A 15819-nucleotide genomic window follows, 5' to 3' on the forward strand; every position below is an offset into this window, starting at 1 on the left:
TGCTAAATTTTAATAATAATAAATGAAGTAGGATATAATAAAACAAAATAGTAAATGTAATGACCGTTTTTTTTTTTTGCCCTCCTGTTTTCTTCATGCAGACAGAGGAGGATCTGGAAATGGTGAGTGTGTCTGCATTGGTTCTGTGCTCGGAGTGCAGCGTTAACTGCGTGGTCTGTGATGTAAGAGGCTGCTGCTTATAACAATGTCAGAACACAATGCAGGGCCCTGCTTTCATTTAAACAGAGGTGATAATTAGATCTGCTGCTGTTTGGATCACATAATTGTACAGTTATGTAATTGTAATTTGAATACCCCACTGGATTTTGTGTGTGTGTGTGTGTGTGTTGGGGGAATAAAAACACATTTTATTTTTCGAAATGGTTTAATTTAGCCAGGCGCTTGGCGCAATTCAGCTTTTCAGCTGGGGAGAAAAATACTGCAAGAAGTGAATTGTGTATCGTTTATTAAACAACTTTAATAATAATAATAATAATAATAATAATAATAATAATAATAATAATAATAATAATAAGTCTCCATACCAGCTGAAAATTGATTGAAGTTTATTATTATCAGGGAACTGTTCAGATCGTTTTTAACACAGCAGTTTAGAAAGGTTTCATCATTAACAAAACCTTTAATTAATTCATTAAACAAAAAAAAAATAACTTGCTTGTTAATAATGAGTTACATGTTTGTGGATCGGAACCCATTGCCCCAGATCAGAAAATAAAACCCACCCCCCAAATCCATTATTAATGAGTTGGAACCCCTCTCGACCAATCCCGAAAGAGCAGTAGGAGGAGCCAGGCTGGAATCCCTCCCCCATTGTGTTGTTTTTGAATGACTTGGAGAAACGGGGTACCTGCATGTGGGTTGTGCTTGAGCCTCTGGTTCTTGAGAAACATTTTGAGCCACAATAATCTGGTGTTGAATGATCGTTTATTTTGTGTTTTGAAACATACACTAGCCCCTGACAAGTATATGGGGGTCCTGCAATTAGAGAAAGGGGCTTGATACCAGGAGGTTCCCAGTTCAATCCCAGCTCAGCCACTGACTCCCTGTGTGTGCGTGTGTGTGTGTGTGTGTGTGTGACCCTGAGTAAGTCACTTCACCTCCTTGTGCTCCGTCCTGATCACAAAACAGACCGTTTGAGTAATTTCTAAACTGTCACAGAAACCCGAGATGGAATTGTTTTCCTGTAACTCACTGAAGAGGCCCATCTCTTATTTTTGATAATCCACGGATACCCTTGTGATGCTGATATTAAAGAAGACGAGGTTCAGCAGTATAGTTGGGTTTTTTTTAAACGTCGTGTTTCAGTGCTGTACAGACGTTCCGTGTCGTTACCCGTTTCTCCAGTTTCTCTGAGATACGAATGTACCAGCTTTACATCTTTTTTTTTTTCTCTCATTTTGTTGATCATTAATGAACATTTCTGCACTGTGGGTGTTGTCAAGTGATTGAAAACGAGTCATTTTGTGTTTGAATTGAAAGTCTCGAGGAGTCGAATGGGTCAAAGTTCAAGTATATTTTCCTCTAGAGGAATTGTCACTTTTTGATGTCACTACTGTGGTATTATGCCTTTAGATAGATAGATAGATAGATAAACTTAGTCGCTGGCTTCTAGTTTTGTTAAATCGACAGATGTTTTGTCTCCTTTTGAAAGGTAGGAGTTGGTTAAAGGCTGGAGCCAGGTCTTTGGACGTGCGGCTCAGTAAGAAGTCTCGTTGTGACGTGATGTTTTTGTTTGACAGTTTCTAAAGATGTTTTTTTTTCTGACAAAAAGGCTTGCTGCGTTCTGTTGGAGTTCCCCTACCCATGACCTTCTCCTGCCTCTCTCTTTCCCAGAACGCTCAGCGGCTTGGAATCTCTCAGGCTGCGCAGCCCTTGACCACGCCCGTGGTTTCCGTGGCAACACCCAGTCTCCTGACGCAGGGCCTACCCTTTTCTGCCATGCCCACAGCATACACAGGTAAGGAACAAAAAAAGCCTCTCTTAGCTAAGAGGGCCATACCAGTTCTTAGAGACAAACAAAACTACCCCTATCTGCTTTAAATGACTGCAAAGCTCGCCTAAATAATATCAGACATCCACAGCTTCAGTAGTTGTCCGGTCGGGAAATGTGTTAGGGGAAATGTTCAAAACGTCAGTATGCTCGCTGTCTTTTACATTATTATTTGTTTATTTAGCAGACGCCTTTATCCAAGGCGACTTACAGAGACTAGGGTGTGTGAACTATGCATCAGCTGCAAAGTCATTTACAACTACGTCTCACACCGAAAGACGGAGCACAAGGAGGTTAAGTGATTTGCTTCAGGGTCACACAATGAGTCAGTGGCTGAGGTGGGATTTGAACCGGGGACCTCCTGGTTACAAGCCCTTTTCTTTAACCACTGGACCACACAGCCTCCTATAATACATTATATACCCCACAAGATCCATCTGCTAAACAGCCTTTGACTAAATTCTTAGTAAATCTCAACCTGGAGTGAAGTTAATCCGCTAAAGGAATTAAAAAATATACACGTTGGGTCAAATTTGCAGTTTCCGGCTGAGGCTCTAGCGCCCCCTTTTGGCCCTGGGGTCCATCTTCACAAAACTTTTATCATACATTGCAAGCCTCCTGAGGGATAGAAATCAGACTCCTATTACACAGCAGTGTCACCCAGTCCAGGTTTTACTGCTACCAGCTTGATCAGCCCCAGTGTGTCTAGCTAACAAGCTCAGGTGTGTCTGATTATTAAACTCCTAGTGAAACCAGGAATGGATCAAACTGCAATATTATTATTATTATTATTATTATTATTATTATTATTATTGATATTGCTACAATGAATGACCCTTCTTTCTCTCTCTCCCTCTCTCCCGCTCTCTCTCCCTCAGACTATCAGTTAACGAGTGCTGACATATCCGCCCTCCAGGCTTTCACCTCGCCAGGCGGCCTGTCGCTAGGCAACCTGCCCATATGGCAGCAACAGCAGCAGCAGCACCAGCAGCAGCAGCAGCAGCAGCAGCAACAGCAACAGCAGCTCAGCCTGGCGTCGCTTAGCAACCTGGTGTAAGTACAGCGCCCCCTGCCCTGTGCAGAGCAGAACTGCACTGCACTGCACGCTGCCGGCAGGCTGAGACTCCGTGGCTTTCTGTCCGCTGAGAGCATGCTCTGTCTTGCCTGGGGGAGTCTCCTCTGTTTTTTAAGTCCGTCGTGGTCCGCGTTCACGAAATTCAGCGTGTGTTTTTTGTTTTGCTTTCTGATGCTTTGTGTGGCAATTGGTTTTCAGCAGCTGCGGGGTAAAAAAAAAAAAAGGATTTGTGGGAGTTCAGTGTTGATTTGTCTTCGTTGTTTGAAGCTAGCTGCTCAGCATTCTGATAAACAGTCTAATAATATTATTTGTTGTTGTTAAAATCTCGATCTATATCTCTCCATCTGTCTAACTACCTATCTGTATGTGTGCACATATATATATATATATATATATATATATATATATATATATATATATATATATATATATATATTGATTTATCTGTCTTCCAACCTGCCTTTATATTTAGAAATACATCTGTCTGTTGCATCAGTCTATTTGATCTGTTTGACAGCGTTGTAAAATATGTCTGTTGTATCTTTGTGTGTGTGTGTGTGTTCAAATCAGAGTCTGTCTGTCTTCAAAACAGTGCTAATTTGTGGCGCACTCTCCCTCCCTCCCTGTCTCTCTCCTACTTCTTTAATTATAACCTGTACAATGACAGTGTGTGTGTGTGTGTGTGTATATATATATATATATATATATATATATATATATTTATGTATAATATCTATATATAGAGAATTTATAGAACAGGCATGGGCCTCTTTTTGATGTATATTTGATGTACGTCATTTTTCTCAACAGTATGACATCACAATCAAACGTACTCTTTGGCAGGGAACACTGTTTCTACCGGTACTGTATAGTTTTTACATCTTTCCATGGCTTTGTAGAAGTGTCCTGTTGTATAAATCAATACAAGCCTTGCATTTCAATTACAGCCCAACTAGATGGAGAGCTGGGGGGGGGGGGACTAAGGCTTAAAAAAAAACCAGAGAGAAAGTCCTTTCACCTAATCTTGGTCCAGATATCCTGTTTGAAAATGTCTATCCAGTTCAAACTTACTGTAACATAAATGTTTGTTTGTTTTCTAATACCTGCGAGACCTATTCATAAAATTCATAAAAACACCTCCCAAGATTTGATATGTTTTTATATCCTTTACACAACTGACGTAGAAGTCTTTCACGTCAGACTTTTATCAAAGGCTTTTTTGAAAATCTAAATCAATGATATCGCCGTTTCCAGTCATCTACCTGAGCTGTAACATCCTTGAAAGTCCCCCAGGCTAGTCCAGCATGACCTCCCTCTTCTGAGCCCTGGCTGGCTGTCCCCTATAATATCGTTGCTGTACGAAATGGGTATGGAGAAACGTTCAGAAAAGGGTGGTACAAACTGACCCGGGGAGTAATCTTTTAGATAAATGACGGGGGCTACCTAACATAAAAGGGGACCTTTACAAAAAGCGCCGGAGGTCTAGCCCGCTGACCTTAACGGTGCGATCAAAAGTATTTGACAAACACTTTCTGAATGCCTCGCCTCAGCCCAACAGCATTTTCGTTTTGATCTTTTTGTCACACACCCCCCACCCCCCCTAAAAGCCTGTTTTTCCAGCCACAGCTTTGTAAATTTCACTTCCAGTTTTGCAAGGAACAGGATGTCATCTGTGCGCCACGCAGTTTACTGTGGGGGTTGTGCAAACTCAAGGATAATAAAATCTGGACAGCAAAAAAAAAAAAGGTCATGCTTTTTGATAAATGTGCTACAAATGACTGCAATAAGCTGTAAATGGGGTTCACGTTTTTTTTTTTTTTTGTTTTAACAAGGAATCTGATTAATAATGAGCATACAGCAGTGTGCAAATCTATTGGAACATCGCAATCATTGATATCCTTTATACACCCGCCTGAATGGAAACCTCAGGGTGTGAGAATTTCAATCTCCGCTCAGTAATCAGGGATATAGAAACACACCCGTGTGTGAAAATGTCAGACCGCTCTGTGCTTTAATCAGGCGTCTTAAACCACTTCTAAAAAGTCTCCTGCGTTTTACCGTGTGTGGCTCTGTGCTCCTTTTCTCTTTACTGTTTTAAATGAATTGCATGGGTGGCCGATTAAAGGCATCCATTCAATTAGACCATCGCTACTAATTTGCCTATTTTTTAATATTTTTTCCCAGATTTTCAGTCGCAGTGGTTTTGATTTCATACGCACAGCAAATCAGAACTACAGAAGCGATGGGGTGTTTGTAATACATGTGCACACGGCTGTATGTGGCATCAGTCTGTATGAATTGCTGCCAGCTACAATGCATGCGGACTGATTGATCTTACCAAACAATGTGTGTTAACAAAGGCTTGTTTTTTCAGGCTGTCATTGTTACTTTAAATAAAATGCTCAATCCTGAACCCGGCAACGCATTAACCATTCTGAAAATCACATCACAGTAAAAAAAAAAAAAAATATATATATATATATATATATATAATTTGATTGCTTCTAGAAAGCAATGTTTGGCAGTACAGTGTTAATTCCGCCTCCAGTAACTCCAGCTGTCTGGAGTACAGTGACTTTGAAAGAGTACTGCGGTCAGCTTCTGAAGAAGTGCCTGTGTGTGTGTGTGTGTGTGTGTGTGTGTGAGACTACGAGGTGTGTGTGTGTGTGTCTGTGTTTTTGTGTGTGTGACAACGAGGTGTGTGTGTCTGTGTGTTTGTGTGTGACTCGTGTGTGTGTGTGTGTGTGTGTGTGTGTGTGTGTGTGTGTGTGAGACTACGAGGTGTGTGTGTCTGTGTGTTTGTGTGTGACTCGTGTGTGTGTGTGTGTGTGTTTGTGTGTGTGTGTGTGTGTGTGTGACTCATGCGTGTGTCTCTGTGTGTGTGCGCGCTATGTGGTTTGACCTGCTATGGGGCTTGGCTCCACCACATTCCAGTCCGCCCACAGCTGCGTGTTTCTGGGCCAGTGAGAGGGGCTGCAAGAGCCTGGGAGAGCAAGCGATGGTGGGAGAGGATGAGGGAGGCTGGGAGAGACCTTGAGGAGGGGGGGGGAGTCTGTGTGAGAGAGCGCTAAACCGCATGCTAGCAAAAATCCCCAAAATGTTTGAAAGCGTCAGTAAGACTCCGGTAACTGCAGTAGTTGCGATCATCAGCACCTCACGCCCCTTCTCTTCTCTTCCTTTCTTTTTTTTAAATTTATTTTCTCGCTCTCTCCCTCCCCCCCTACAGGCCGAGCGGACACTTACCACAGAACAACACTCTGTCGGTCAACACCAGCCCCAACATCAGCATCAAATCCGAGCCAGCATCCCCCAACCGGGACCGCAGCACCCCGTGCTCCTCCGCGTCCGGGACCCCTTACCCAGGCTCCGTGCGCTTGGAGCCCACCGGCCACTCCCCGGTCAACAGCCTGAGCAGCAACGGCAGCTCGTACGAGGGCAGCGACCGCGACGACCCTGCCCAGCAGCAGCAGCAGCAGCTTCAGCAGCATCGCCGGCAGCAGCAGCAGCAGCAGCAAGACTTCAACTCGAGTCTGGGGCTTCTGAGGCCGGCTGGGGATCCAGAGCAGGACAACGGAAACGTGAAGCGGATGAGGATGGATACCTGGGTGACATAACCACCCAGCCGTGGAGAGAGAGAGAGAGGGGAGGAGGCAGGAGGGGCGGGGTGGGCGGGGTACTGAACCCTGAAACTGCCTGAATTTAAAATCATGATTTATATATATATATATATATATATATATATATATATATATATATATATATATATATATATATATATATACATACACTGAGCATCAAAAGAAACTTATCACTTATATTTGAGCATCAAAAGAAACGTATCACTTATATTTGGATAAAATTCACTAGATGTGATCGCAAAATGACAAACTGTTTTAGAGCAGGTGCAGTGACTTTTTATTGTGCTATTATTATTATTGTTATTATTATTATTATTATTATTATTATTGGTTTATTTAGCAGACGCCTTTATCCAAGGCGACTTACAGAGTATAGGGTGTGTGAACTATGTATCAGCTGCAGAGTCACTTACAATTACATCTCACCCGAAAGACGGAGCACAAGGAGGTTAAGTGACTTGCTCAGAGTCACACAATGAGTCAGTGGCTGAGGTGGGATTTGAACCGGGGACCTCCTGGTTACAAGCCCTTTTCTTTAACCACTGGACCACACAGCCTGATTAACACAGTGCTGATTAACAGTTGACATCACGAAGACGCTGCAGAATGATCTGTCGATCTCGGGCAGGTGTTGTGACTCTTGGTCTCCCGGTTGGTGGCTCTGTCATTGACAGAGTGTGTCTGGTTATACCGTCTCGCCAGGTTTGAAATCGCTGGCTGTGTGAGCACCCAAGACGGCGAGCCACAGCACGCTGCCCTAGTCCAGACTCCAACATGCCGATCGCACGAAGGCGCTGCTCTCTTGACAGACGTGGCATATTGTTTTTTTTGCTTTTATTCAAGATTGCAACTCAGCAGCTGAAATCGCTCCATATCCAGCGTCCAATCAACTGTCTCACTAATTAGGTGATTAAGCGCATATGCTTCAGTCATAGTCACTCAAGGGTGACCTGGTCAAGGGTGAATGATCGAGCCATTTAAAAAGAAACCAAAAACATTTCGTCGATGTCCATCATTTTATATACCTTATGTTTTTTTGAAATGCGTTATAATAGTGATACGTTTTTTTTGATGCTCTATAAGCAGGTTTTCTGTCAGCTGAAGGAAGCAGTATCCCTTTTTTTTGTTGTTTTCTGTTTTTAAATTGTTTAAAAGAAATCAGGAATTGTTAGCCAAAAATCCGGGACATTTAGTTTCTAAGAGGTTTATTATTAACCCATAAACTCTCGACAGTAACTCAGGAGGCAGAACTCTTAAGAAACAGGCGAGCGCTTTGGTTTTGTTCACCTGCTGTCTTTCTGCAACCAGGGGGCGCTATTCTCACTGTTTGTTTTTTTTTTGTCTGCAGTACCGCGGGAACTTCAGCGTGATTTGATCTTTTATGGCTGCACGGCGGCCTGCGTTTGCGCGCAGTGCCCCTGCTGACGAATGAACCAGGCTAACATACTGAACTGAAAAAAAATCATTTTGTGCTTTGAAAAGAAATTTGCAACTGAACACAGGCAGCAACAGCAAATGCAGATCAGTCTCATTTCCAGCGTGTTCTCCAGGGCTTTTAAAATGGCAAACTGAACTAAGCCATCATTTGCTTTTACCAGCCAGCAAACCCCAGCACAGATGTGTGAACAGCAGCCTGCTCCCTCCCTCTCTCCCCCCCCCTCCCTCTCTCCCTCTCCCCCACTCCCCCTCTCCATCCTCTCCCTCTCTCCGTCTCTACCCTTCTCCCTCCCCCCCTCTCCCCCTCTCCCTCCCTCCCTCCCTCCCTCTCCGTCTCTACCCCTCCCTCCCTCTCTCTCCCCCTCCCTCCCTCCCCCTCTCTCTCTCTCTCTCTCTCTCTCTCTCTCTCTCTCCCTACCTCTCTCCCCCCCTCCCTCTCCCCCTCCCTCTCTCTGTCCTTGGTGCAGTTTGAGGTTTCAGATCTGTGGATCTCATTCCGATGGGATCTGGATGGTCTGGTTCCTCGGCACGTGGTCTTGAGGGTCTCGGAAACTAGGTTGTGGTGACCTACTTCCTTTTTTTTTTTTTGTACGAGTTTCTGATGGAGCTAATGAAGCCTCTTTTCTGTAGCCCTGCTAAATCGGATCAAGCTACACAGTGTTACTGTGAATCTAGGTCAAGGTGATCTGTTGTATGACAGGACAGATACCTGTATTGTAAGAGATAGATAGATTGATAGATAGATAGATAGATAGATAGATAGGTGTGTATATATATATATATATAGAGAGAGAGAGAGAGAGAGAGATCGATAGATAGATAGATAGATAGATAGATAGATATATATATATATATATAAAGATAGGTGTATATATATATATATATATATATAAAGATATAGATACAGATAGAGATAGATAGATAGATAGATATAGATACAGATATAGAGATAGATAGAGTTGCGTCCGCTGGTTGTTTAAAACACGTTCCTGACATACTGTGAAAAATGCAGTAAAAGTTCAGAAAATTCAGATTCGTTTCTGCTGAAGTGCTAAATGGCTGCACGTTTCCAGAAAAAACATATAAAACCAAACAAACAAAAATGAAAAGAAGAGACGGGTGTTTAAATTCTTTGTGCGTGCGTGCGTTTTTGTAGTTTGCTTTTGAGTGAGGGAGTTTTAAGAGTTTTGAGAGCACTGATCCAGTGGCAGCGCTCTGAACTGGGTCGTTCTTTTCTCAGACTCCTTTTGTGCGTCTCAGGCTTAAAAAAAAAACAAAAAACTAAGGGATACTGCTTCCAAACGGGTCAGTGCTTGATGCTTGATGCTTTAGAAAAATCATCAGTTTTAAAAAAAAAAAAAAAGTGTGGCAGCTTTTCTAAACCTGGGCTTGGGTTTGAATCTAAAATTAACCTCAGGGTTACATGAACTTTTTCTTTCACATGCGTATTTAAATATATATTCAAAGCGTTCATACATTTCCTATAGCATGGCATTTGTATATATCCAAAAATGTGTCATGCATCTAAATCTGTGCGATACATTTCAAAAGTCTGAAGCCACGCATTGGACTTTGGCCTTCGCTCGTAACACTTAGATTAGCCAGGAAGTGGCACAGGACGCTTCAACCGAGAGCTGGGAAACGTAATTCAATCCGCTGTTTTAGAAAACAGGCTGGCCACACTTTTTTTTTTTTTTTTGTGGGTGCGTGGGCGGTTCCGTCTGCATTTTGCAGGAGACGATCAGATCTTGGAAAGCAAAATATAACCCGCCTGATCTTAAAAAAAAAAGGTGACAGAATTCAGGAGGGCCGTGTCTTTGGAAGCTGGCACTTTGCTTGCTAGACAGCCGTCCCAAGACAGCAGTACAGAACACAGGCCTGTTGTGGTGATCAGTGCCCGTTCCATCCTCATCAGGTCTGCCTTGCAGGTTCGGTTTCTAAGACTCTGTGGTTTTTGGTGGGTGTTATATTTGTTACAGGGAAATAGTGGGGAGCAATTTTTTTTATTTATTTATTTTTGTTCTACAATCCTTTTATCCAGGAATTACTTGAGATTTCTTGAGCAAAAAAAGTGTTCGTTGCACAACCTTAGAGACACCCTAGAGATGCAATAAGTTAATACCTTGTCTTTTTAAAGCTGAAGGGAACACGAAGCCACCGCTCTGAGGCTTGGAGCCTGGTTTCAGGAGACTGTAGGTTTCAGGCCGCTGCGCGGCACACCAGGCAGGGAGACTTGGGGGGGGGTTTGATACAGCAAACCTCAAACTAGGTCTCCCGGGGGTCTCCTGGAACCAGCTTTCAAGATCCTGAAAAAGTGGCTTCGTGTTCATTTCTGCTTTACTGTTACAAGAGATTGCGCAGTTTGTTTGACCTTGCAGAAGGATTTATTTTAAAATGAGACGCGCCAACAATGCATTCACTTATTATAAATCACAAAACGCAGGTTGTAGCGCTCCGAAACCTTGATTTTAAAGCCGTTGTCATTTCACCGTTGTCCTGTTCTGTTGCATGATCTATACACAGGATAAGATGTACTGGAATGTTTTTATTTATTTTTAATATACAAATCCTTAACAGTGATTTCTTGTCAATGATTTCTAAGTGATCGCATTCTGAGGTACCCCCACGTGCAACGGACCGGATCCGTTCTACCTTTTTGATTTGAGAATCTCAATTAATTACACCTTAAACGAGTGAAGGGGGGGGGGGGGGGGGGTCTGAAAATGAGAACATTTAGCCCATCCCTAGTTGCAGGTTCCTGCAGCCATAGCCAGCGCAATCAGAACTTTTTCATGGTAGTTTCTAGGGAATAGTGTTATTTTTCTAGACCCTAGAAATTATTATTATTATTTTTTTTTTTTTTACCAGATCCTGAGCAAGCTAAAAAAAAAAAAAAAAATCCTCCCTAAACTGGTCTAACTACCCACCAAAGTCCGATTTTTGTCTTTTAAAACAAAAGGAATCTGCCGAGTTTTTAACAGACCAGCCTCTGTTCTGAATCCCCACCAAGCACTGGCTCCAGAGCTCCATTCTATTGAACTTTGACAACTTTGCCTCCATTGAGTTTTAGAAGCAACTAAACACAATGTGATCTATCTGAATGACAATCTATAAGAGAGTAAACAGACCCCTGTTCAATGTGTAATGATATGTTCCTAGAATACCATTTATTTTCTTGTGTTTAATTTGTGCTGGTGACAGTTATATTGTACATTATTTTTAAAGAAAAGAAACCATATTTTTTTTCTGTTTTGTGTAGGGTAGTCTTGTTTTATTATTATTATTATTATTATTATTATTATTATATAAATATATATATTTTTTTGTTTTGTTTCTTAAAAGGGGTGTTGCTAAAATTGCACGGTTTCTAAAACGAGCGTAATTATAACATTAGTAAATAATAATAATACATAAATAAAAAATAAAAATAAAAAGTACAGTTTTAAAAATACCAGAATTTCAATGCTGCATTTTTTTTTTTTTAAGTGTAAAAGTGTACAAGCTTAGAAGTGACAATTATGGAGTTAATTTATTTCTTGAAAACATATAAAATGGAAAATAAAAGATTTGTATAATGTAAATGCATGGGATTTAAAAAAAAAAAAAAAAAACTGCAAAAAAATGAAACGTATAGAAAATATATATATATAAACCTCAAAAGAAAAAAAACTGTAGCTTAAAAAAAACATTTTTCAAAGAAGAAAAAATATAGCTAATATATTGTGTTCGGCTAAAAAAAAGAGTCTGCTTTTCTGTTTTGTTGTTTTAAAAAAAAGGTTTCTTCGTTGTTTTTGGAGAACGATATACCGTTTGTGTATATTTTCATAAACAAAGTATGCACTGATATGTTATAAAAAATAATAATTCTATACTGCTTTTACAAAAAAAAAAAAGTGTTTGTAATTGTACCAAAGTATCCATTTTTGTTCCTTGAGACCTGCCCTTTTTTGCGTATGTTTGACCGTATTTTATATATTAAATAGACAAGCTGACCTGAAATCCTTGGTGGTTTGTAGTTTGTTAAGAGATCGCTCTCTGCCTCCCTTTCTCATTCATTCTAAATACTGTAGTTATGACTAAGAAGAAACCTGGTCACATCCTCAGTGTTATTAATTATTATGAATGAGTCATTTAGCAGAGACTAGGAGGGTGAACTCTGCATCATCAACAACTGCTGCTGCTTCTGCTGCTGCAGAGTCACTTCCAATAGGAGCTCGTTTGTTTTAAGTCTCATCTGAAGGACGGAGCACAAGGAGGTGAAGTGACTTGCTCAGGGTCACACACACACACACACACAGGGAGTCAGTGGCTGAGACAGGATTTGAACCTCCTGGTAGCAAGCCCCCTTTCTTTAACCGCTGGACCCCCAAGACTCCTCCATCGACGATGACCAGATGACCAGACCACAAAGGAACGACGTCACCACGTCGCAGGGAGGTGTGCGTCGGGTAAGGGGGTACCAGAGAGACGCATTTCAAGCTTGTTTCAGAGACTGCATTCTTAAATCAACAACCTGGCTGACTCTCACGTCTGACTCGCACTCGTCTTTCTCAACATCTCACTCCAGTGCTCGGGTCCTTGCATTGGCTACAAGCATTGATTTTAATAACATAGAAGGTCCTTCATAGATCGGGGCCACCCCCATCTCCAAGAACAACCGGCTCTGTCTGTTCCTGTTCGTTCTCTGAGATCAGAAAAAACGCAGAACTCTCTTAGCTGTTCCAAAAATCGCGTTTCTTGTCTGTGGAACTCTCTTCTGCTTGACGTCATCAGCCAGGTTGAAACAATGGATTCTTTTAAAGTCTGAATTGAAAGCATCCTGTGTTTGTTTTTTGTTTGTTATGTATAATCGGTTGTAGCTGGGAGTGTGGTGTACGCAGGAGCTCTCCTGTTGCGTGTGTGATTTTGCACAGCGCTCTGGGAGGACGTGGCGTGAAGGGAGGGCGCTATATAATAAAACACGTTTTGTATTAATATGGTCAGAATTATATGCACCGCTACAGTATCTGACAGCTGTCACTATTTGGTAGTAAATTGTCATCCATTCACCTTACTTTAGCCTTGACAGCTGTTTGTTTGTGTGTTTGTTTTAAACTCTGATATTGAAGTCTGATGTTGCAGTACACCTTTTTAACCACAAGATGGTGGCGTTGCCCTTGAAACAGAACGGGCTTTCGTTTACACACTTCTGTAACAAAGGCAAATGAGAAAATGTTGTATATATATTTTTTAATTACAGTCACTGTGTAAGCAGTCATTGTAACAGCCCACATTTTATTTAAACACGCCATTCTCGACTCTCCAGCGCTGTCATTACCCTGCACCTTAAACATAAATAATAATGAGCACTAGTCTAAACACTCCATTCTCAGCCCTCGCTTTAATATTAGTATTATAATGATTTTCTTTTCTTTTTAAATGTGTATATCTTTTTGTATATTAATTGCGTACGCGTCACCTCTGAATTTGAAGCCGTGTTGTCTTGGGCTTTTATGTAGACCATTTACGATTTTAAAGACTTCACTCGAGTTTGTGTTCGCTGCACACTCGGAAAACGGATTTTCACCCAGCCTGAACAAAAGCCAGCTTCTGAATTTGTGACCGAGGCTATGACCTCTCTGCTGGGACAGCCGATCTGATTTGATATCAGTCGATTAAATGGGACGTTATCAAGCAAAAACCATCCCATATCAATGTGCCAGTAGGTACCTACTAGCCTACTAACCCCTAAATCTACCCTCTACCCCTAAACCTAATGTCTACCGCTAAACCCAACTGTTTTTATCAAAGTAATTTTTACTATTATTTCAACGCCGCTTTTTAGCGCCCTCTAGCGGCTACTACATCTGACGTCCATTAAAGCGCTTGAGCAGGACCTGTACCTACTGACCCGTTCCTATGGGATGATTTCGGCTTGATAATGTCCCATTCACTCGACTGATGTTAATCAGATCTGGTGGCTGGGATGACATCATGTGGTAGCATGACTAAGCCATCCCCATTCAGCCCGGCAGACAGACCTAGCATTGAACGAGCTCGGTCTCTCGCTGCAGTGCACGCACAATTATCTCAGAATCAGACGTTAACCGCACTGTGCTGGCTTGTCGTTTGTGCGAGGCTTGGGGCGAATGATTTTAAGGTTTTGTTTTTGTAAGAAGGGGGGGGGGCTTGCAGTGGTGACGCAACCGTCTCAAAGACCCGACTAAAGAACTCGTGGGCTTGTTTTCTGAGATTTAACCCTTTCTTGAGCTCATCACAAGACATTTAAACAAAATGTAGCTGATAGCTTCAGAAGTCTTCAGAGAGTTTTGCAAGCATTTCAGGTGCGTTCTGTTGCTTCCGCTTTTTATGCGTTTCAATGCACTGTATATATCAGACGGTGCTAGCGGTGTTAATTCAGTAATTTAGGTTTTAAATGTTTGAAATGGCTCAACTGTTGTTGATAAAGTGGCATCATTTTTCTATGTGTCGAGAGCTTCATAGCCGGCGTGAAAATGTCCCTGCCCGCGGCGGAGGAAGAGGAAGATGAGCCCCGGTGCAGGACCTTATTGTGGGCCCCCCCTCCCCAAACGTTAATTTAACCCTTATCTATAAACATCAAACATACCAAATCACGTGTTCAATATTGAACTATGATTAACTGTCAGAATGTTAGCACTATGAAACAGTACGTCATAAGAACGTGTTCTACTCGCCTACTTTAATTTTATTTAGCGTAAATATTTGTATATTATTATAATAATAATAATAATAATAATAATAATAATAAATCAGGTGCCCGCAGCAGCTTCTGTATAAACTACAGGACGAATCGCGCACGCAGAGTGTAACTGCGCATGTCTGTGCGGAATATTACCCCCAAATCTCCCATGAAGACGTGCCTCGTACCAGCCCCCGGGGGGAATAAGTCAGGATAATGAAGACAAGAGCGATACCTGTTGAAATGAGGGCGGATATATATATATATATAGAGAGAGAGAGAGAGAGAGAGAGAGAGAGAGAGAGAGGACATCAGTTCAGCTGTTCTGATTATTAGATATCTGGTACTTAATGGGTTAAAAGTGAATTTAAAAAAAAAAAAAAAGCCGGCCAAACTGAATCTAATAAACCATGAATTACTATGCTAGGAAATTGCTGCCTCCTTAATTATTCCAGTCTGTGTCCTGTCCTGTCTTTGGAGTTCCTGTCTTTGGAGTTGCTGTGATGGGCCTGTGATGAGCAGTTGTTGGTGTGAGTGGTTGCTGGTTTCAGAGATCGCATCTCTAAACTGGCCCTTCGAACACAGAAGTAAAGATGGAATCATCTGCCCGCTGGTCTGCTCTCATTCAGCAGACATGGTCTCACAGTCTGTGTGATTCACCAGACAGCTGACTCTGGGCTCGCTCCATTCGCTACCACTGACTTCTGCTACGACCGCAAAGTCTTTCGGCAGCTTTTTAAAAGCAAGTCGTTTTCAGATTTTATTTTCCTAGTTTTGTTCGATTCCACAGCCCCCCCAACCCCCCCCCCCCCCCCCCCTCCAACCCCAAATTACCACTCGGGGTTCTGTGTGTCTGTCTGTCTGCTTGCCAGCAGACCGTTCAATTTGATTCTAGTTTCTCTGTTTTAAAAATAGGGTCCTAAGTGCAGCTGGCCAGCGATAACCCTGTGTTTCAAAA

The 15819-nt window shown here is 42.0% G+C and overlaps 1 protein-coding gene across 4 annotated transcripts in view; it reads left to right on the forward strand.

Moving 5' to 3' along the window:
- LOC117395481 (myocyte-specific enhancer factor 2D homolog) overlaps window positions 1–6746 on the forward strand; it is a 41952-nt gene extending 35206 nt beyond the window's left edge. Inside the window, exons 8-12 of one of the 4 annotated variants that reach the window (XM_059006231.1) lie at window positions 102–122; window positions 1855–1978; window positions 2890–3064; window positions 3897–3947; window positions 6313–6746. In XM_059006231.1, coding sequence (XP_058862214.1) covers window positions 102–122; window positions 1855–1978; window positions 2890–3064; window positions 3897–3947; window positions 6313–6700 — 759 coding nt within the window. In that variant the 3' untranslated portion in view covers window positions 6701–6746. The remainder of the gene's footprint in view (window positions 1–101; window positions 123–1854; window positions 1979–2889; window positions 3065–3896; window positions 3948–6312) is intronic. The other 3 variants (XM_059006233.1, XM_059006232.1, XM_059006234.1) reach the window with 3 other exon arrangements.
- The last annotated feature ends 9073 nt before the right edge of the window (window positions 6747–15819 follow it).

This window comes from Acipenser ruthenus, chromosome 32, assembly GCF_902713425.1.
Source record: "Acipenser ruthenus chromosome 32, fAciRut3.2 maternal haplotype, whole genome shotgun sequence".
NCBI lineage: Eukaryota > Metazoa > Chordata > Actinopteri > Acipenseriformes > Acipenseridae > Acipenser > Acipenser ruthenus.